General features: G+C 38.5%; 1 protein-coding gene across 2 annotated transcripts in view; it reads left to right on the plus strand.

Moving 5' to 3' along the window:
* LOC135200345 (lysine--tRNA ligase-like) overlaps positions 1 to 22,621 on the plus strand; it is a 29,257-nt gene extending 6,636 nt beyond the window's left edge. Inside the window, exons 2-5 of one of the 2 annotated variants that reach the window (XM_064228923.1) lie at positions 5,950 to 6,088; positions 8,363 to 8,456; positions 19,085 to 19,351; positions 21,015 to 22,621. In XM_064228923.1, coding sequence (XP_064084993.1) covers positions 5,950 to 6,088; positions 8,363 to 8,456; positions 19,085 to 19,351; positions 21,015 to 22,340 — 1,826 coding nt within the window. In that variant the 3' untranslated portion in view covers positions 22,341 to 22,621. The remainder of the gene's footprint in view (positions 1 to 5,949; positions 6,089 to 8,362; positions 8,457 to 19,084; positions 19,352 to 21,014) is intronic. The other variant, XM_064228924.1, reaches the window with a different exon arrangement.
* Positions 22,622 to 23,184: the final 563 nt, after the last annotated feature.

The raw sequence follows: 23,184 nt of genomic DNA on the forward strand, positions 1-23,184 counted from the left end.
CCGTTCTCCCCTTGTTCGAAGCTTACGACCGTTCCAGCTGCCGCTAGCTACTTCCTATTGTTAAAGGACCTCAGGTTTGTATAGTTAGGAAAAATGCAATTTTCGACAAATTGTCATTTTTTTGGGAAGAATGGAGTCGAAGGGTGCAGAGCAATGGGTAGTTCAAGTTCTTCGAGAGGGATACTCGATTCCTTTTGTTTTAGATCCTCCTCTCTCCGATACACCAATCAGCTTAACAGCATATTCTCCAGGATCAGAGAGAGCTTTGGCTTTAGCAGCAGAGGTCAATGCACTCATCAAGAAGGGAGCAATAGAGGAAGTCCTCGACAGTTCTCAGGGATTCTACAACAGACTTTGTATTTCCCAAACCCTCGGGAGGTTGGAGGCCAGTGCTAGATGTAAGCGCATTGAACCTTTTTGTGCTGAAGACAAAGTTCAATATGGAAACAAATCATTCTGTGATGTCGGCACTTCGCCCAGGCGATTGGATGGTGTCCCTGGACATGAAGGATGCCTACTTTCATGTCCCGATTCACCAGAGTTCAAAAAAGTTCCTGAGGTTTGTGTTCGAAGGGAGGACGTATCAATTCAGAGCCCTTTGTTTCGGCCTTTCGACGGCCCCTCAAGTATTTACTTGTGTTCTTGCTCCATTGGGGAAATGTCTGCATATGTTGGGCATAAATGCAGCATTTTACCTGGACGACTGGCTTCTCAGATCGGGTTCGAGGACACAGTGCGTGAAGGATTTACGGAAGACACTGTCATTAGCGAGTCAATTGGAATTCTCATCAACCTGGAGAAGTCTCAGTAGTGCCGTCCCAGAAGATCCCCATATTTGGGGATGATTCTGGACTCTCAGACTTTTCGGGTTTTTCTGTCCCCGAAAAGAATAGAATCTTGCCTCAAAAAAGTGAGCCAATTCCTGAACAGTCAGTCCTCCTCCGCCTTGGAATGGATGAGTCTCCTAGGGACGTTATCATCAGTAGAGACGTTTGTAAAGTTGGGTCGTCTTCACATGAGATCTCTTCAGTTTTATCTCAAAGCGAGTTGGGTCGGAAAGCTCAACAGACACGTATTCGTTCCCAGTGTCGGAAGAGATCAAGAACGACTCGAGATGGTGGATGTCGAGGGAAAGATTGCAAGAGGGGGTCTCCCTGACATAAGGAACCCAGACGTAGAATTATACTCAGACGCATTGGACAGAGGTTGGGGAGCTCTCCTAGGGACCAAAAAGATCTCAGGATTATGGTCAGAGAAAGAGAGGTTGAATCACATCAACATGGAGTTGAAGACGATTTGGTTCGGTCTGCAAGCATTCGCTCCTTTGGTCGTGGGAAAGAGTGGCAGTATACTCCGACAACACCACCGCTCTATCTTATATCAGGAATCAGGGAGGAACCTATTCATTCTCCCTCAACAAAGTTGCAGAAGATCTCCTTCTCTGGTCTCAAGATCGGGATATTTCCCTCGTTCCGAGGTTTGTACAGGGGAAGTTAAATGTACTGGCGGACAAACTCAGTTGAGTAAACCAAGTTCTTCCCACGGAGTGGACATTGCAAGACAAAATTTGTCAGGAACTGTGGAAACTTTGGGGAAGACCTTCAGTGGATCTGTTTGCCACGTCGAGGAACAATCGACTTCCGATCTTTTGTTCCCCAGTTCCAGTTCCTCTTGCTTGGAAGACCGACGCAATGCTTCAGGATTGGACGGGTCTAGACGTTTACGCCTTTCCCCCATTTGGAATGATCAGAGAGGTGTTGAACAAGTTCCTCTCACATCAAAATGTGTCAATGACGTTGGTAGCACCATTCTGGCCCAGGAAAGAGTGGTTCCCAGACCTTCTCAAGTTGGTTATAGACCATCCCAGACTTCTTCCTCAGTATCCTCGGTTACTCAAACAGCCCCACTTCGACAGGTATCATCAGAATTTGTCCGCTCTGTCACTGACAGGGTTCAGACTGTCCGGAAACTCGTCAGAGCTAAGGGGTTTTCTCGTAGAGCGGCAGAGGCTATTGCTAACTGTCGAAGAAGCTCTTCTGCCAAGCTTTACCAATCGAAATGGGGAGTCTTTAGGACGTGGTGCAGAAGACATAATTTCTCGTCTTCTAAAACCTCTGTGACAGAAATAGCTGATTTTTTGCTGTACCTTAAAGAAGTTAAGAACTTGTCGGTATCGACAATTAAAGGGCACAGAGCTATGCTGTCCTCAGTGTTTAAGCATAGAGGGCTTGACATCTCCTCTAACCAGGATATTGGAGATTTAATTAAATCTTTTAATACAGTAAAAGTATCCAAGAAGGATAGTGTGGACTGGAACTTGGACGTAGTTTTAACTTTTCTGATGTCTTCACGATTCGAGCCACTTCGTGAAGCGTCTTTGAGAGATGTAACGAGGAAGGCACTTTTTCTCTTCGCTTTGGCTACAGCAGGAAGAGTGAGCGAGTTACAAGCCATCCACAAAGAGGTGGGGTTCAAAAATCGTAATGCGGTTTGTTCTTTTGTTAACGAATTTTTAGCAAAGAACGAATCTCCCTCTAACCCATGGCCTAAATCTTTTGTACTTAAGGGATTATCTAATATAGTGGGTCCGATGGACGAAGAATATTTACTATGTCCTGTCAGAGCTCTGAAATGTTACCTGTCAAGGACACAATCCGTTAGAGGTAATTCCGACCGACTTTGGTGTTCGGTTTAAGAATTCTGCAAAAACCCCTCTCCAAGAACGCTATTTCGTTCTTTTTGAGAAGTCTGATACTGGAGTCACACTCTCAAGTCCAAGATCAGACTCTAAATGTGCTTAAGGTGAAAGCACATGAAATACGTGCAGTGGCGACATCCTTATGTCGCTTTCCTCGATTCTTCAATCTACGTTTTGGAGATAGAGATCTGTGTTCGCCTCATTTTACCTGAAGAATGTAGAGGCTACCTATGATAGTTGTTGTAAATTGGGTCCTTTGTCGGTAGCGGGCATGGTGTTGGGAAAGGAAACATAGGGGAACTTTCTATCCTCTACTGTCTCCTCGCCTTGTTATAGGTTGTTGAGTCGTGGGCAGACTGGAGGCTCCTAGTACTTTGGAGAACCTCCAGATCTTATTTATTACTTTTGAGTATGTCATTATTTTTGGTATAGGTGATGGTCTGTTGTTTTTTATCTGGTTTTTGAAGCCCAGGGCAAGGGCATTATCTTTTTTAATATTTTGTCAACCAACGGTCTTGTCCATGGTTACAAAATCCCACTAAGTAGGAACGACCCTGGCCTATACTGCCACGTCTCCTACGAGTGATGAGAGCGCCAACCAGAGGCAGTATTCTCCTGCAGCTGCTCTCTCACAAGGTAGGGTACTGCAACATTTGCTGTTTAATGTGGTCTTACTGTCATTTTTATGTAGTCCATCTACCCTCCTTCCGGGTAGTTTGGATTCAGCTATGTAACTGTTCGGTAAGTCACTTTATGTGAAATGATATTTCATGATAAAATAAAGTTTCACATATACTTACCGAACAGTTACATAATCAAAGCCCACCCACCTCCCCACAGATGGACGTGTCGGCTAAACGAAAATTGACGGTAGAAGGCTAGCAGTACCTAGGGTTCCCGGATGTGGGCGGGTCTTGTATCACCTATACTTAAGATAGCAACGCCGCTGGCGCCAACAATTTGAATTTCGACTGCCGTAGGTAAGAAGCTATAAGCTATGTAACCGTTCGGTAAGTATATGTGAAACTTTATTTTATCATGAAAATATCATTTTCATAACCTAACCTAGTGCCTAGTGAGAGGTGTCACGCACCCTGGGATACCCATAACCTTACTTTGTCATTGGTAAGAAGTCTGGAGTCTGCACATTGAATTTTGTAGGGTTTGATAGCTGCCCAAAATAGCATGCTATCATATATGAAAATTCTTAATTTCTATAGTTTTTGTCTTAGTAACTGCTGATATGTGTAATTGACTTTTATAATAGGAGATAGATTATAGAATTAACTAGTAAAGTTCTTGGTCATTTTAAAGCTGTGTCCTTAAGGTTTAATAGTAACCAATAGCAGCTTGTTGTAACCATTGTTAAGATGTTTTTGCTGAGCCAGCAGCATGGTACGTGTAATGCTGTTGACTGACTTCAACAGTTTGTGCAAGGGTTTTGTAAGTTGTAACAAGGTGCTGCTGTAAGTTTATTTTTGTCCATTGTGATGGCTCTTTATGTCAAGCATTCTGTATACTTCATTTATAATTTTGCTTTAGTTATTTGAGTTGACACAGTATCATTTGTGACCCAGAATAATCTGAAGCGTCCTTTGTAACTGCTATTTTAAGATTAAGTAAGACCTTGCTCCAGACCTTTTAATTTATATCAGATCGCGACAGTTTTTGGAATACCAGATTGGGTTGCTGGTTTATTTTGTAAATGTGGAAATGCTTAGTAATTTTTTTTTAAATAAACATAACTAAACAGTAATATGATTGTTAGAATAATGAAAGTTAGAATTTCATGAATCAGTTAGGCCCATTGTCTCTTTATCAGTACTTCTTGATTTGCAAGTTAGTTGTTACAGAACAAAAATAAGCAAAACAAAATGCACAGAAAATAAAATTAATGAAACCATTTCAAGTGTAATCTGTACCTATCAGATCAGATAATGTTAAGAATGGTGCGTTGTTTCATTGTACTGGTAAATGCATTTATGACTGTAATATACAGTATTTACTACACCACATATCAGCTCATTTTTCTTGATTCTATTATGAAAAGAGATAAGGAATGATAGTTGTTTTATTGCACTATCAATGCATTTATGGTTCCAATGTACAATATCAGCTGCACACATCTCATTGGAACAATAAGTTACATACTACTTAATTTCCACAAAAGTCTCCTTGATATGTACTTGCCTAGCATGAAAGCATACCTGGATGCTTTTTATAACAGAACTGTTTTAGTGTTAAGAGGATATAATTACTAGTATGTGTATTAAGAGGATATGTACCTATATATTTTTTTAGATTTATAATTTGGTATATTTAGAACTAAGTCAGCATTTTATATGTGATTATGAAAAGTTCACACATTTATATACCTCTTCATTTCATAATTTTAATGGAAGTCAGCATATGAAGTCATTGGAATTTCAGTGCAGTACTTTTAAAATACAATGATACAATTAAAAACAAATTACTTAGTTAAAATTAAAGTTAAAAAGCATATTAAAAGGATCTGAAAGATTATTATGGTTTTACTGTATGTCCAGTATGAGCTTTTTAGAAGAAACTTTTCCTTATGCATATATTTAAGGATATCATAATACTCTAGTAATACATTCTTAATGGTTTTCTTAGATACTGGGCTAGGTGTTTTATTAGGTAGCCATGATTCGTAAATTGTATATGGATTTAGCCAGCCCCAGGCCACTTGTAGCAGGCATAGGTCAAGTTAGGCCAGTGCAATATTTCAGGTAAAATCTTAAAAATTTCAGACTTATTTTATTGCAAAAACATTTTTAGCACATATTATGACCCTTTAGTAATTAATAATTGTTTGGATGAAGTTATTAACTAGCTTATACAAAGTCAGCTGTGCATCTTTGGTATTCAATACCACTGTGAAAGCATTAAATGTAGTAAAACAATTTATTTTAAAGAGGCAAACCACAACATATTAAATGCCTCCATTTCTTCTGTGAACAATTTGAAACTCCACCTGGACCAGCTGTTACATTAAAAATGGATGAGAAGTGGAAAGTTATTCCTAGTGGTAGTATATATTACTTATCACCTAACCATGACTATTTGCCATGTGCAATTATTACGGTAATTCAGAATTTGGTGGTTTTGCTTAATTATGTGAAGTAGATATTTGGTTGAGTAATGGCATGTACTGTATGTGAAGCAGAAATAGTTCTAAACTTCAAATTTAGATTTATTTTTCCCCATGTTTAGACTCTTGTTATTTACAGAAAGTAACATGGGTCTTTTCTCAAGAAATATATGGAGGGCAGTTACAAACAGTACAAACATCTTGGGAAATTATGGCTGGAAGCTGTCACTTAAGAGTAATGATTTCCCAAGTTGCAGATTCCTTTCTAATTCCCACAGGTGGGTGAAACATCAGGAGCAGCTTATTCCTTCCTTTCATATGTGATATATTTAGTTTATTAGTCTTTCATTGAATTGTGTGCATGGTACACAGTGTATTTGGATGTGAAGTTTTACTCAAGAACTTTCATCTTTTGTTTAGCATTTGTCATGTAAAGGACATAGGCCCATAACTGTTTTTACATAAAGCTACATTGGTAACTTCCTCAGCTGCTTTTGTTGTTTCATCCATCATTTTTACTGTACTAAATATTGTGTACTTGGTTTCTACCTGTGTACTTTATGTATACAGTTTGTGAAAGAGTTAAAATAAAGTTGCCTCATATTCTCTTAGTGTATAAAGTGTTCTTTCCTCTTAAGTCATAAAAGTTTATATCAAACCCAAAGAAAAAAATTACTGAAAGTCATTTAATCAGTAAGTCTGTATTAGTCCTGTTTGTCATAATCAGTTGAGTTTTACATACAGTATTTTGAATGTATAAGGCAGGAAGGGAATCCTGTTGCTACTAATTAGTATTATTTCTTTTACACTGATGGAAAGTTTTATAGACGAATGGAATGAATTAGTTGAATTTTGTATTTAGTACATAGTTTGCCTGCAAGGAAAACAAGAATATTCCGATCTGCATCTTGAGGACAATTATTTTGTGAAAGGTGAAGTAGATTCCATTACTATTTCAGTTACATTTGACCTCTGTGTGAGCTTTCCATTAGATTACCAGAGTTGTGATTAATAAATTTCTGCTTCAGTTCTGAACTTGACTACATCTAATATGTTCCCATGATTTCCAATTTTTATGGAATTCAATGTGATAGCATATTAATGAAATAGGTTGGATGACACTTTCCTCATATAGTCTGAAGAAAAAGATCAAGGGGATGGGATACTTAGTTGGTAATACTGCATATACTATTTATTGAAGTGTATAGCTGCTACACTTTGAATAGTAAAATTAAAGTTGATTCACTGAAAACCAGCATAGAGAGAGGTGCAGCTCAAAACTTTTAATAGGTAAGATCTGATTTTATTATAAAGTAATGCTTGAGAATTGTCACAACTTACAGCATAAAATTCTTGTAAATAAAGTTGTACAGGAATAATTGACAGCCCTCCATTTTTGTTCTCTTCACCTTTTCAAAGCACTTATAAAGCGAGTTATTGTTACTGTGTATTCTGGTTGAAAGATGTAGGCTAGGTGATCATCTATTCCAAAACACCCTGGCAATTCAGTATTGTCTCTAGTCTACAACTCCTTTTAAAGTTGCAAATTTTTTATAGCATGATAGTTTTTAACATTTGTTTTAGTGTATTGAATCTTGTATCAAATTGTGCAGTGTTATATTCAAGCTAGAAATGTTATGGGTTCAGTTTAAAAGTCATAGTTGAGAACATCCATAAAGATTGTGTGTAAAAAGACAAAAAGATCATTTGAACATTTTCACTTCAAATGCTTAAGTTGTATCGTACTAGTCAGTTTGTGAAAGTTTAAAACATAAGCTTTTTTCCTTGGGGGAAAAAAAAAGTTACACTAATAAAAATTAAAGAATGAAGATAGTGTTAAATCCAATATAATGGAGGCAATTTGTGACCTAAGATTTTAGGATATTGTAGAAAAGATATGCACAGTTAAATCGTAGTGGTACAAGTACCAATTTGTTTGTACTTACAGAATACTATACCTTTTGTTTTTATTGCATTACAGCTGGGTAAATTAATTAAAATTATGAAATGCATTTCAAATTTATTTTATTTTATCATATAATGAATCAAGCAGAAATGACAGACATAAGGTAAGGAAGTGCAAAACCAGTGGTAAAAGAAAACTAAGGAAAAGTCAGCAATTGTACAGCATAATTATTAAGGAGATTTGCTGGTTGTGCTCTCCATTAGTAGAAAATACTCTGAATAATAACTAATTGAAATTTGGTAGAATTGTGCTGTTAAGCAATTCTTTTAATTTTCAAACATATAAATGCTAAGTTTTGCGTATGTACATATGTAGAATAGAATGTAGGAAGATGTTAATTATATAGTATGAACTAAGTTTCACAAAACAAACCAGATATTATATAAATGGGAATGTGTAAGTTATGGCTTTATATTTTGATTTTCAAAAAGTATGAAAACAAATTTTGTTGAATTGTTGTGGGCTAGTATAAATACATTGGATTTTATGAAAGAGAGTAGTGTATACATAAAATATGAGGAAGTAGATGTACACTTAGTGAACCAAACCCTATATTCCAAGGAATACATTATTACTTTTTTTCTAGTGAGCTGAAGAGGCGGCTAAAAGCAGAAAAGAAGGCACAAGAAAAGGCTTTGAAGGAAGCGAATAAACCAGAGCAGTCCACAAAACCCAAAAAGGTATTTTATATAATCATATGAAATGTTGTTCTTTTTATGACAAAAGTAAAATGGTTGGATTTACAGATTATTTGTACTGTACTAATTGATAAGAAGTTTTAATAGATATTTTGAATTAACATGTACATACTTTGGTTTGGGGAATTTACACTTTAGTGATTACAGAATACTAATTGGTTACAGCTGAGAAAAAGACAAATTGTATGATAAATGAAAAACTGGAAATTCTACAACTCTTATAGCCTAATCATCCCTTTTATCTTGTATACAACCTGCTAAATTTTCTGTCCCTCTTTCTCATTACCATTAGGGTAGCTTTATTCTACTTTTCACTTTATATTTCATAAGTATTGGATAACACAATTTATATTTTGTTCAGTTTTCCAGCACTTACCAATTTCCTTTCATGCCTTTCAGAATTGCTCTTGTTTTCCTAATAAATTACTTCCATAGCAGCTTTGGGTCAGAGAGGGTTGGTTATCCGCTTGAATAGTATAAGTACAGGCAGCATCAAAGAAAAGTATTGCACTGCTGTACCAGAAGATGACTTATAAGAATAGATGAAACTTACACTGGAACAGATCGTATCGTAAGCTCAAGATAACGGCTCTTTAATAATGGTTTACAGTTAAGAAAAGGGGATGCAATCGCATTTGAAAACTTGTATAGGCAGTCCCCAGGTTATGACAGGGGTTCCGTTCTTGAGACGCGTCGTAAGCCGGAATGTCATAAAAAATCTTAAGAAAACCTTACTTTTAATGCTATGGGTGCATTGAAAACTATGTAAACTGCATTATTATTGCATTTTTCATAAAAAAAAAACCTTAAGATTATTTTGCATTTTTGGTGTCATATTTCATCTGCCAGATCAGCATTGTAGGCGTCGTAACCCTGGAAATAATTTGTGATGAATATAATTAAGTGCCTTAACCCCGGAACATTGTAAGCCGAACCCGTCGTAACCCGTGGACTGCCTGTAGTTAAGATTTGTTAAGCATGCTATAAAAACATTGGAGATGGAGAAGCTGGGGAAATTGTTTAAGGTTTAGATTTTTTTTATTTTTTCATGAAGCCAGAGAAATCAGCAATAATAAGTTTAAATAGCTTTGTTTCAGTCAAGGCTCAACTTCAATAAATGTATCATTCAAGGCTCACTTTTGCACCCTTTGATGTTTATCATGTTAATAGTGAAAGTTGCAAAAGGGGTGTATGGGCAAATCATGTTACAAATGGAGTGGCAAGTGATGTGGTGTCCTGTGATTGAGAAGTACAATGAGATCTCAAAAAATGAGGTGATTTTGACTGATGAGAGAGGGATAAGGAGTATTTAGATGGAAAAACAAGCCAAGGCATTAGTAGGACAAAGAAGATTTAAGTATTCCAGGGAAATTATAGAAATGATAGATGAAGACCTAAAATTGAGAGTTCAGACAAAAAGTGGAGAGGATGTATTTTACATATAACTCTTAAAAGTAAAGCTGACCTAAAAAGTAATTAATGACAATGATAGGGTGATGTCGAGATTATGTATATCAGGTAATTTCTCACCTGATGTCATTCTGCAACATAGCAATAATGTACTCAGTTGTCATTGAAAGTGAAAGTTCAGTACCGAACGCAATATGCTGTAAGGTAGTAACATAGTATTTTAGATGGTATTCTTTTGCTGTTTTTAGTGAAGCTGTATTCTTATAAGAGCATTTAATCTCCCTTGGTTTGCTGTTTTTAAGTGAAGTTGTATTTAATCTCCCTTAGTTTGTTGTTTTTAAGTGAAGCTGTATTCTTATAAGAGCATTTAATCTTCCCTTAGTTTGTTGTTTTTAAGTGAAGCTGTATTCTTATAAGAGCATTTAATCTCCCTTAGTTTGTTGTTTTTAAGTGAAGTTGTATTCTTATAAGAGCATTTGTGTCCCTCAATATTGTTGATATAAATTTTTTTTTTTTTTTTTTTTTTTTTTTTTTTTTTTTGCGCAACACATTTAAGGGGGCGGCCGGAACCCCTATATATGGTGGTATATAGGGCGAAAAATGCAGTCATGAAAAATTCACGGAGCTTCATATGGCAATTGAGAATACGTATACAAAATATTTCTTCAAAATTCCTCTTACTTTCATAGTTACAGGGTAGTTAGTTAACGTAACTCAATAAGCCTAAAACATTGATCCGTACAAGAAAATGCAATATTTCTTCTATCATCGTAAATTTTGATAATTATTGTCAAAGAAATTGGGAGAAATGGCATCTGTAGACATTCCCCGAGTCGTGAAGGGAGACTTCAGCTCAGCTACCAAGTCCAGTCATGAATCATGATTCAGTGCTATCACAAACTTCAAGTAGTCTACACGTTCGATTTCACCTCTGACATTCGCTTGCTTTTACGTATGTTTATGTATGTTTCAGCAAGAATTTCATAATGCCAATAAGGAAAAGACAAGGAAAACATCTCACTAACATACAGACGAAGAAAAATTGCTCAAGTATTATTACAGAATATCATAATATACGCATAGTTAGTGAAGAGAGAGGGGAGGGTTGCATAGTAACGCCCCCGTCTTGCCTGACAGCACACGTCACACTGCCCAAGGCTACGATCTTTGAGCAGAGAGATCTTCATTTATGATAAATATCAGTTTTGGTTTTTTAATACCCAAAATGGAATATGAAATTCATAATAATCATGATTTATTAAATTGTCTTTGTAAAAAGAGTACACCTTCGAGTTTCACCTCTGACATTCTCTTCTCTTGCATTTACGTTTGTTTATCTTTGTTTCGGCAAGAATTTCATCATGCCAAAGAGGAATATAAAAGGAAAACATCTCGCTAACATACAGAAGAAAATTCGCTGTAATAAGCCGAGTTAGTGAAGGGGGGAGAGAGAATTGTGTAGGAAGGAGTGCCCCATCTTGCCTCAAGCAGTGCCCCAGGCTACGATATATGAGCAAAGGGATCATCATTTATGATTAAATTATAAATAAAATAGTTTTGGTTTATTAATACACAACAAAAGAAATATACATTCATAATCATTATTTATTAACATTGTCTTTATAGAAATACGAAGGAAAACTTTGAACGCCTGTATCTCAAAACTATACTTATTGACCTTCAAAATCTATCTTCTCACTTAGTTTTAAAGCTATAACATTGGAATTTGGTATATAACTCAGAAAGACATTATAGAACAATCAAATAGAGCCCCTTTTTCCAATTTTTTTTTCTTTTGTTTATAAATTTTTTTCTCCTGATTTATAGGGTTTATTTTTTACCATATTGAAAAATTCATATCTAGCAAAAAAATGACTTTTAGAGAAAAAAAAATCCCCATTTGATTGGAGGTCTACATCAGGTCTATATATGGTAGTAATCCCAGGTCTTAATATTAAATATCAAGGGAGGAGATAGAATTTGAAAAAGGTTATTTTCGGGATAAATCACCCTGGCGTCACAAAACCGAAGGTCAGAGGCGAAAATCATATGCGGTTTGAAGATGTCCCAAGTCACCTTATTAAGTGGTATGAATATCAAAGTCCTGTCCTTAAAAAGTGGCATTAGCCGGCCGGCCCCCTTAAGCAGGAGTTTAACCCGTACATATAAGTATCAGCTTGGCACAAAAATATCCTCAGTGTTGTGTGTATGTTTCTTTTTGGTAAGCCTCAAGGCATAGTGGAAAGTATTCAATATTTTTCTTTTTGCTAAGCCACAAGACAGTGGGAAGTATTTGGAATTCTTTCCTTGCTAATTTGAGGAGGTGCATGTAATTATTTGTCATACATTCTTTACAGAATCATGCATTTTTATATCCACTTGTATTGTATCTTGTGTATAATATTTGAAACTAGTGTGCCTCATATCTTTTTATGCATATGAAATATTACATGTGACAGCTTTAGAAACCATTCATCTTAATGATATTGTACTTGTTAGAGATGTTGGCCATCCTCACAAGAGGTGAATAGATTGTTTGAATGGCCTGCTTAAACTATTCAGTATTAATACTTGACAAAAGTTTTTCTTTATATACTAGATTAGGGATAACAAAGTTTTAAAGCCTCATTTTCCCAGAAATTTATTGCAGTGGGGCAACTTTCAGATATTTCAAAGTATTTGTATGTTTTGTGGTTATAAGGCTTTTCAGTCATTAAGAAAGTTTACACACTTAGGTTAAAATTGAGGAAATTTATACAAGTCTGTGGATTGAAATTTTCCTAAGTTCAATTTTTTTTTAAATTTAGAGAGTAGACTTGTATTAGTAGTTATGAACATTGTTTGGTAGGCAGTAAATGTAATGATGACTAAGGAACATTATTTATCTCCAACTCCCTTCCCCTATTAAGAATAAGGACACTGGATTGCTTTTGAAGATACGTAGTAGTATAAGCCAGGAAGTTTTTTAATTTTTTGTCAGTTTTCCTGTTGGTCTGCTGTGTTATACATAAAAAAAAATTAAACTTCTCTTTGATGGTCATCACTTGCTGTGAAGGTTTTCCTTTCAGAGATTAAAAAAAGCATTTGTACCGAGTAAAGCTGATGACACTACTCCAAGAATCTTATTTAGTCTACTACAGTGCAAGTTTAAATATTACATTTTATGCATGACACTTACCTGGCAGGATATATATAGCTTATCCTCTTGACGCACTGGCAGAATTTCAAAACTCGCGGCAACCGCTAGTACACTGGTAGTTCAGGTGATGGCCACCCCGCTCCCGTGGCGCTGGTACTTGGAACTATTCCCGTTTTCCTCAGATTTTCTCTGCCAGCCGAACCGGCAACATCGTTGTTGGTTCTCTGTTAGAATTTCCTGCTCGTTATCTGACTTTTGGATATTGGTATCGTATTCACGAAGTTAGAGAGGCAATCGCATTTTGTTTGGACCTTGTTTAGTATGTCTGATTCAGGAAGTATGTTTAGAGTTTGTGTGAAAGAAGGGTGTAAGGTGAGACTGCCGAAATCATCGGTAGATCCACATACTATTTGTAAGAAGTGTCGGGAGTTTGTATGTACGTGGGACAATAGGTGCAATGAATGTCAGTGTCTGAATGAGAAAGAGTGGAAGGCTCTTATGAAGTATGTGGAGAGATTAGAAAAAGATCGGGTTAGAAGATCTGTATCTAGGAGTGAAAGATCGGGATCTTCGAGTAAACCTTTGGATGAATCTTTGCATGTGTCTTCTCCAGCTCATTTCACATGTAGATGTAGCACCTTCCCCCCAGGTTTCTCCTGCTCCAGTTGCTGTATCTGAGGATACTACTGATCCACAAATAGTGAAAGTGTTCGCTGCCCTTGCGTCCATGGGAGACCAAATAACGATTAACAGACAAAGTGAAGTGTTTGGTGACAGTGTTGTGGAGGGGGCGCCTGATCGTCTCTCTCGTGCTCCTAGACCGAGACCTCTGTCAAGCTCCCAGACCCAAGGGAGAAGGCATGTCGACAGTCGAAGGGAGGCGAGAGGGGTTGACTTGCGATCAGTCGTCCCTTCAGGCAGTCCTGTTGATAAGTCCCAGGCTGCTGCAGTACGCCATAGAAAAGGCGATACTGGGAAGTGCCGTTATTCTTCGGATAGTTCAGCCTCGGGAAGGAGTAGGCGGTTCGCGGAAGTATCGCGTCCTCTCAAGAGGTCTTATTTTCCGTCCTCTTCACAGGAGGAAAGGGCTTTCGACCAAGAAGGGTGGAGTAGCCCTGAGATTTTTTCATCGGAGGATGAAGAGATGATCCCTATCAAAAGGAAGAGGATTTCACGTCAGTTGGAAGTTCCGCTCGCCTCTTCGTGTTAGCCCGGTGCGTCCTCGATCTCCTCATCATCAGGTAGTCTCGTAAGGAGGCGGAAACGAAGGAGGTGCTGCGGGACATGCAGCAGAGATTGGCAGTGATTGTTCAATCATGGGAGAAGCCCGAACAACCTTCGGTTAGACGTAAGGACTCGTCTCTCCCGGTTAAGTCCTCCAAGAGGACGCAGGACGTACAACGCGATCCAGGACGCAGTGCGTCCCTTAAGAAGGACGAAGTACAGGACGCAGGACGCAAGAGGAGAAGTGATGGACGCATGGTGGACGCATACGTTCAGGAGGACGCAGGACGCAGGCGGCAGCAAGTCAAAACATTGTCTCGACAAGGAAGAGAGGAGTTTTATAGGGAGTCAGTGCCGCATTCGCTTTCTAAACAGGAGCTGCATAAGGACTCTGAATTGGAGAGTCAGCAGGATCTTGGTTTTCAAGATATTTCTTCGCAGGAGGAAGAATTTGCGGAGAGTGCGGAAGAGGACAAGACGGAAGCTCCTTCTTCGGACTACAGGAGGCTAACAGAGTGCCTTCTTTCTTTGTTTGAAGGAGATTTTCAACCTTCAGGCCCGCCATCGCCTTTGTCGCAATTTTCGAAGACGAAGACAGCCAAGAAATCGTCGTTTTTGAAAATGACTTTGTCCATTTCGGCCAAGAAAGCCCTTCAACGCGTAAATGAGTGGTTGAAGGAGAAGAAAGAGTCGGGGAAGACTTCTTTTGTATTTCCTCCGGCCAAGTTGGCTTCGAAGTCTGGTGTTTGGTATGCTACGGGGGAAAGTCTTGGCCTGGGAGTGCCTGCCTCCTCCCAGGGAGACTTTTCCAACATAGTGGATAGCTCCCGTAGACATGCTTTGCATTCAGCCAAAGTGTGGTGGACTTCGTCGGAGTTCGACCATTTACTCAAAGGTATCTTTAGGACCTTTGAGGTGTTTAATTTTTCTTGACTGGTCGTTGGGGGCCCTGGCTCGAACTTCGGAGATGGAAGAGTCGTCAGTATCCGAGTTGTCGAGAAGTATTATGTCCTGTATGGATAAAGCCTTGAGAGATGGAGCTAATGAATTGGCTTCAATTTTTACAGCAGGCGTCTTGAAGAAAAGACATCTCTTATGCTCGTTCGCTGCTAAAGGAGTGTCGAACGCGCAAAAGTCGGAGTTGATGTTCTCTCCTCTGTCAGGACAGCTCTTCCCGCAAGAGATCATTAAGGACATATCTCTCTCCCTCACTCAGAAGGCGACTCAAGATCTTCTTACGTCATCGGTAAGGAAGTATTTACCTTCTAAGGTCATGAATAAGACTACGAAGGATACGAAGACAGCACAGCAGCCCTTTCGGGGTAGGACTTTCGCTCGACCAGCATTTAGAGGGAAAAGAGTTCCAACCAAAAGAGGGGCCAAAACTTCAACCAAACAATGAGTCAGAAGTCCTCCAGACTTGTGTGGGGGCCAGACTTTTAGACTTCTGGGAAGTCTGGCAAAGCAAAGGAGCGGATCCTTGGTCCGTAAAGGTAGCGAAGGAAGGGTACAAGATTCCCTTTCTCAAGAAACCACCTCTCGCTACAGCTCCGAGAGCCCTAGGGGCTCATTACATCGATTTAGAGAAGAGAGAGGCTCTTTGGCATCAGGTCGTCACCATGATAGAAAAGGGGGCAATAGAACCGGTTCTGGATCACGAATCCCCAGGGTTTTACAACCGTCTGTTTCTAGTACCGAAATCATCAGGAAGTTGGAGGCCGGTACTGGACGTAAGCCAGCTAAACTTGTTCGTAGAAAAGACCAAGTTTACGATGGAGACGAACGATTCAGTACTGGCAGCGGTACGACCAGGGGACTGGATGGTAACACTGGACCTTCAGGATGCGTACTTCCATATTCCAATTCATCCAAGGTCCAGGAAATATTTGAGATTCGTGATCCAGGGAAGGATTTATCAATTCAAAGCCCTGTGTTTCGGGCTGTGCACGGCGCCTCAAAGGGACACTCTCTTCGTTAGAGCGGTTCATTTCACTAGGGAGACTTCACATGAGGCCCTTACAGTTCTTTCTGAACGAAGTCTGGCCAAGAAGATCGCAACCAGATTCCTTCCGGTTTCCAATTCCTTCGAAGATAAAGGAGGAACTAAAGTGGTGGCTAGTTCCGGAGAGGTTGTCAGAGGGTACGTCACTCCAGCAGAGGAACCCAGACCGGATATTATTTTCCGACGCGTCAGACGCAGGCTGGGGAGCGACGCTGGGCCCTCGGGAGGAGTCAGGCCTTTGGAGCGAAGAAGAAAAGGCATGGCACATAAACAGGAAGGAACTGATGGCGATCTTCTTGGCTATGAAAGCGTTCAGACCGTGGATCAGCGGCAAAGTGGTGCAGATCAACGCGGACAATACCACAGCTCTGGCATATATACGGAAACAAGGAGGAACCCACTCGTTGTCCCTTTGCAACCTGGCGAAGGAGATTCTTCTTTGGTCGCAGAGAGAAAACGTCACCCTGCTCACCAGGTTCATTCAGGGAGAGAAGAACGTCAGGGCGGATCTGTTGAGCAGGGACGGACAAGTGCTTTCCACGGAGTGATGTTGCATCTTCAAGTATGCCAGAGACTGTGGAAGCTCTGGGGCACTCCAGTAGTGGATCTTTTCGCTACCGCAGCGACGAAGAGGTTACCGAACTATTGTTCTCCAATCCCGGACCCTCTTGCAGTCGCAGTCGATGCCTTCCTACTAGATTGGACGGGTCTAGATGCGTACGCTTTTCCCCCGTTCAAGATTTTAGGAAAGGTAATGAAAAAATTCAGGGAAAGTCGAGGAACAAGGCTGACCCTTGATAGCCCCATACTGGCCGGCCCAAACGTGGTTCACAGAGGTACTGGAATGGACAGTAGATTCTCCGAGAAGTCTACCCACGAGAGTAGATCTTCTCAAACAACCCCACTTCGACAGGTTCCACAAGAACACCCTCGCTCTGGGTCTGACTGCGTTCAGACTATCGAAAGACTTGTCAGAGCGAGGGGGTTTTCTAGAGAAGCAGCGAAGGCAGTTGCAAGAGCACGAAGGCCATCGACTATCAAAGTGTACCAGTCGAAGTGGGAGAACTTCCGTAAATGGTGTAAGAATCGGAAGATTTCTTCATCCAGTACCTCTGTGACACAGATTGCAGATTTCCTGCTATACTGAAGAAAGAACTAGGTTTGGCTAATCAGACGATTAGAGGCTATAAGTGTATGTTGTCTGCAGTGTTTATGACACAGAGGTTTAACAAACCTGTCCCCAATGTACGCAGAATCTTAGAGCATCTCCTCAGATCGTTTGATACAAAGAAGGATCGACGGTGCAGAACCCCTTCTTGGAATTTGGATGTCGTTCTCAAAATTCTTGGAGACGGATAAGTTCGAAACCTATGGGCAGTGCGCCTTTGCGAGAGCTAACGAAGAAAACTATCTTCTTAGTAGCCTAGCTACAGCTAAAAGGATTAGCGAGCTGCAAGCTATTGACAAGCAAATAGGATGGAAGCACAACAAAGCAGTTTGTTCTTTTCAACAGGAGTTCTTAGCAAAGAATGAGAATCCTTCGCATCCATGGCCAAGATCATTTGAGATTGAAGGACTGGCTGATCTGGTAGGTCAAGAACAAAAAAGAAAGGGTTCTTTGCCCAGTAAGAGCCTTACGGCTTTACGTAGAAAGAACAAGAAGCATTAGGGGAACTTCATGTTCTCCGTGGTGCTCCGTTAAAGATCCTACTAGACCTATGTCTAAAAACGCAATGGCTTTCTTTGTAAGAGAAGTCATTAAAGATGCTCAATTGCTTTGTCAGGAGGAATGCTTCGGTATAATTAAAGTTAAAGCTCATGAGGTGAGAGCAGTAGCTACGTCCTTAGCATTCAGGAAAAATTTAGCCCTCAAGGACATTATAGATTCAACGTATTGGAGGACAAACTCTGTGTTTGCCTCTCATTACCTTAGAGACGTGAAGACAACTTTTGATAATTGTCAAACGTTAGGCCCGTATGTATCCTCAGGTACAGTACTGGGCAAAGGAGTTTCCACCCATAACCTAATAACATGCTAGGTTTTTATATTAATTAGGTTATAGTGTTTTTATGGTTGTCTGAGAAGGTTAAGACCAGCTCAGTCTGTTGGTTAGTGTTTATTATATGTGTGTGTGGTTCAGGTGACTAAACTTTCCTAGCATGAATATTGCCCGTGGTAAATGAGGGCTAGGGTTCTCTGTCAACAAATTGGTCACGTCCAGTTGTCAGGCCCTTATTGTTAGCTTTCTCAACAAACAGGTCACGTCCTAGTTGAGAGCTACTAAGGTTTAGCAGGCTAAGAGGCAGGACCTACAAGAAGTCAGCTACCTTAGCAGGTAAGGAACATAATACATAGTTCTAAAAAATTTAGTTAATTTTTTGAATTATGACGATGTTGCTGTCTATGACCCACCTCCAAATGTGTCAATCAGCTATATATATACCTGCCAGGTAAGTGTCATGCATAAAAATGGTATTGTTATGATACAATAAAGTTTTATGCATACTTACCTGGCAGGTATATATAATTAAATTCCCACCCTCCTCCCCTCAGGAGACAGGGTTCAGAGAAAATCTGAGGAAAACGGGAATAGTTCCAAGTACCAGCGCCACGGGAGCGGGGTGGCCATCACCTGAACTACCAGTGTACTAGCGGTTTGCCGCGAGTTTTTGAAATTCTGCCAGTGCGTCAAGAGGATAAGCTATATATATACCTGCCAGGTAAGTATGCATAAAACTTTATTGTATCATAACAATACCATATTTCCTGTTTATTGTGTTTAAACAATGTATGTTCAGTTTATAGTATTTCTCATATTTACACATTTTTCTTAGGTTAATGAAGAGGAAATAAGTGCCAATGAATACCTGAAATTAAGAACACAATATGTTCAGCAACAAAAAGATGAAGGAAAAGTTGTATACCCCCACAAATTCCATGTGTCAACATCACTTTCCGACTTCATTAAAACATATGATAGTTTACAACAAGAAGTTGAAGGGAAAGAAGAGGTCACAGTTGCAGGGAGAGTTCATGCTATAAGAGAGAGCAGCCAGAAGTTACGATTCTACGACTTGAGGGCTGAAGATGTCAAATTGCAGGTGAGTGTTCACACGTAAATTAAGCTTCTTATGCTTTATGAATGTTATCCATCTCCTAATGGCGTGATTGTGTATGGGAAGATATGTTATGGAAAGGTATTAATGAGAATGATGCACAGGACAGAAATAGATGGAGACGACTCGCTCATAACGGCGACCCCATACAAAAATTGGTTAAGCTGAGAGTAAAAAGAAAAGTTTGGATGTACAAAGTATGTACTTCTTATCTTACATTTTTTTTTTAAGTGTCAAAAATAAGCATGTTTTTATCAATTTTAGATCTTATGAGATGTGTATTGCATGGCTTTACTTTGGAAGTCATTAGCCTGTGAAATACAGGTTAACCATCACTAATCTGACATTATTGGGACCTGCCGAGTGCCAGATAGTAATTTTACCAGATTTCAGTGGTTAGGTTAGAAAACACTTACCCCAACAGGTAACTACTTCATCCCACCTTTAATATACCCTGTAAATCAGTACAAGTTGGTTATTAAGTTAAAAAGGAAAATAAAGTAAAATTTTAATGAAGCACGGGCAAAATAAATGATACAGGAAATTCTGTTAACTTACACTAAAACATTCATCACTGCTGCTTCCAAAGTGAAGAGCTGGGATTTGCAATTATACACAGTTGCATGTCTTGAGGTGTAGGCTGTCAGGATTCCCTTAATCTTCATTTCGGAATTTTTACATGTATTTTATCCCTATTCTCGTTTATGCTTTTACTGAATTTTCTCATTTTTTATTATTACAACCCAAAAGATAAATGCAATAGTGCCTAGGGTATGTATGAATGTACAAACACATTTGCTGGCATCAGAAATTTAAACAGCTTTTGGTTTGTGTTGTCATGCTTATGAATTTTAATTAAAAAATTATTTTGCTTATTACTACTTTGGATTTCTTTGGTATTTCCCCATTTGTCAGTTTCAAATTAACTGGCATTGTGAATGGCTGATAATAGTGACAAGTCTTTTGTCTCTTCATGTCATTTTTGTAACTTCAGAACTTAACTTGAAATTTGAAGACATACTTACGATTATTGAATGCCTGAAGTAATAAGCCTCCTTACTTATCACTACTAGTTTCTTTGTCATTCATTTTAATGTTGAACGGTAATGAGATGGCAAAAATAAGAATGCATTTTGGGAAATGCATTGTGGCATTTGACACCTTTAGTTGTCATAAAAAGATGCTGCCATTTATGGAGGGAAAACCACCAAATGCTTACTAATGGGAGAGGAAAGATAGAAAATGGAAACGCACCAGAGAACAAGTAAAATCAAGATCAGAAAAATAAGTAGGGATAGTATTTCGGAGTAATGAAAGATTTTTCTTGTGACTGTAAAAATTATCGGCTAGTGTTTCATATCTTAAGCGCCCAGTACTTGAATAGTAAGTGAAGGGTGTAGTAAGAAAATTTTCACTATACTGTACAGTAATCGGACGTTTAGGCTACTATTATTAGTATTATATTTGAAGATAGAGCAGTGTGAACCTCGAAATATTAAAAAAATGATTGGGGTTAATGGTTTTTTTTATTGTACGTATAAAAGAAAACTTTAGAACTTGCAGGATAGAATAAGGATTAGTAGTTTTCTATTCAAAGATGAAGTGTAGTAAACTGGAGGAGTTTTCATTACTGTGTTTTATTTTGCAGGTAATGGCAAATTTAAGGTTTTATGAAAGTGAAGAATCTTTTATGGAGGATTGCAACAAAATCAGGAGAGGAGACATTATAGGCGTAAAAGGTTTAGCCTTGCGTACAAAAACAGGTGAACTTTCCATCCGACCATCTAAAATAGAGGTATTAACCCCTTGCCTGCATATGCTGCCTCACCTTCACTTTGGTGTAAAAGACCAGGAAACCAGATATAGACAAAGGTATTTAGATCTAATTATAAATTCTGATGTTCGCCAGAAGTTCATCGTCCGTGCAAATATTATTTCTTATATCCGTAAATTCTTTGATGACCTTGGTTTCTTAGAAGTGGAAACACCTATGATGAATGTTATTGCAGGAGGAGCTACTGCAAAACCTTTTATAACCCATCACAATGAATTGGACATGAATCTTTTCCTTAGAATAGCTCCAGAATTATATTTAAAAATGTTGGTTGTTGGTGGCATTGACAGAGTTTATGAAATTGGAAAGCAGTTCAGAAATGAAGGTATTGATCTTACCCACAATCCTGAATTTACAACCTGTGAATTTTATATGGCATATGCTGACTACAATGATTTGATAGAATTAACAGAAAAGTTGGTATCGGGCATGGTTTACAGCATTTTTGGTTCATACAAAGTCCTGTATCAGCCTCAAGGAGAATTTGGTGATGAATGGGTAATAAATTTTACACCACCTTATCGTAGACTCCATATGTTCCCAGACTTGGAAAAGGCCTTGAATGTAAAATTGCCTCCTCCTGACCAGTTAAACACAGAAGAATCACGCAAAATTTTGAGTGACTTGTGTGAGAAGCATGAAGTTGAGTGTCCACCACCACGAACAGCAGCAAGACTATTAGATAAGCTTGTGGGGAAATTCTTAGAAGAGCAGTGTATCTACCCAACATTTATTATGGATCATCCACAGGTTATGAGTCCTCTGGCCAAGTACCACCGATCCATCAAAGGTTTAACTGAGCGATTCGAACTCTTTGTTGCCAAAAAGGAAATATGTAATGCATACACAGAGTTGAATGATCCTCTAGATCAAAGGGCAAGATTTGCACAGCAAGCCCAAGACAAAGCGGCAGGGGATGATGAAGCTCAGATGATAGACGAGAATTTCTGTACAGCTTTAGAATATGGCCTTCCCCCAACTGGAGGATGGGGCATGGGTATTGACAGATTAACAATGTTTTTGACTAATTCTCACAATATCAAGGAGGTTCTATTTTTCCCAGCAATGAAACCTGAGGAGCACAATAAGAAACCTGGTGATGATAAGAATGGCGATAAAGAAAATAAACCTGTGAGTTAACATAAATGCAACTCTAGTTTGTTGCTATTAAGTAAATGACTTGCTGCCTATTTTTTTTAGGGTTATTTTTTACTTATGGCTTTACACTTTTCATAGCTTTAAATGTGTACCTCTGTAATTGTAATTTGATGGGGATAGAAATGAAAGGTATAATTTTTTTTTTCAATTTATTTTATTGTAATTGATGCAATAGTAATTTCTTTAAATAAAAAAACGGTCCTGAAGTCGCATGGAATTTTGTGGTTTTATAAAGTGATTAATATATTCATTGTAGTGGATAAGTTAGTTTTATTTCCATAACCACTATTTATATGAGAAAATATTTGGAGTGGAACATTAACAGCGACCTTTGACAGCTGGCTGGACTTCAGTTTTGTAATAATGTAAAGAAAAATATTTTACTGCAGGTCAGTGTCTTCTATGTTCATCTGCAAAACTTTTGGTAATAAGCCAAAGAAAAGTACTGGTTTTGTTTATTGGCAGATATCCTTTTTTCAGTTTAGCGCACACAGCTTTGGAACTTTCAACTGTTAGCTTGAAGAGTAATGATCAACATAATGGTCAAGTAGTATCTCTTCATTAAGTTTGGAAAGGCCAATACTACATGAACTGTAATAAATGTATGATGATTGTATTATCATTAGTACATATTACACTTTCCCAGAAAAGAATGAATTTTTTCAAAACCTTTTATACTTGGCTAAAACTGCAAGCAGAAAGTTTATTTATGAAAGCCTTACTCATGTCAACACAAACAACTTATCTGGAAAAAAGTTATATGGATGCTGTAATTACAGCTGCATTATGTCCTGCCATTTCCTAAGTGTACACGAGTATTTTTTTC

Source organism: Macrobrachium nipponense, chromosome 26, assembly GCF_015104395.2.
Source record: "Macrobrachium nipponense isolate FS-2020 chromosome 26, ASM1510439v2, whole genome shotgun sequence".
In the NCBI taxonomy this organism is placed as follows: domain Eukaryota; kingdom Metazoa; phylum Arthropoda; class Malacostraca; order Decapoda; family Palaemonidae; genus Macrobrachium; species Macrobrachium nipponense.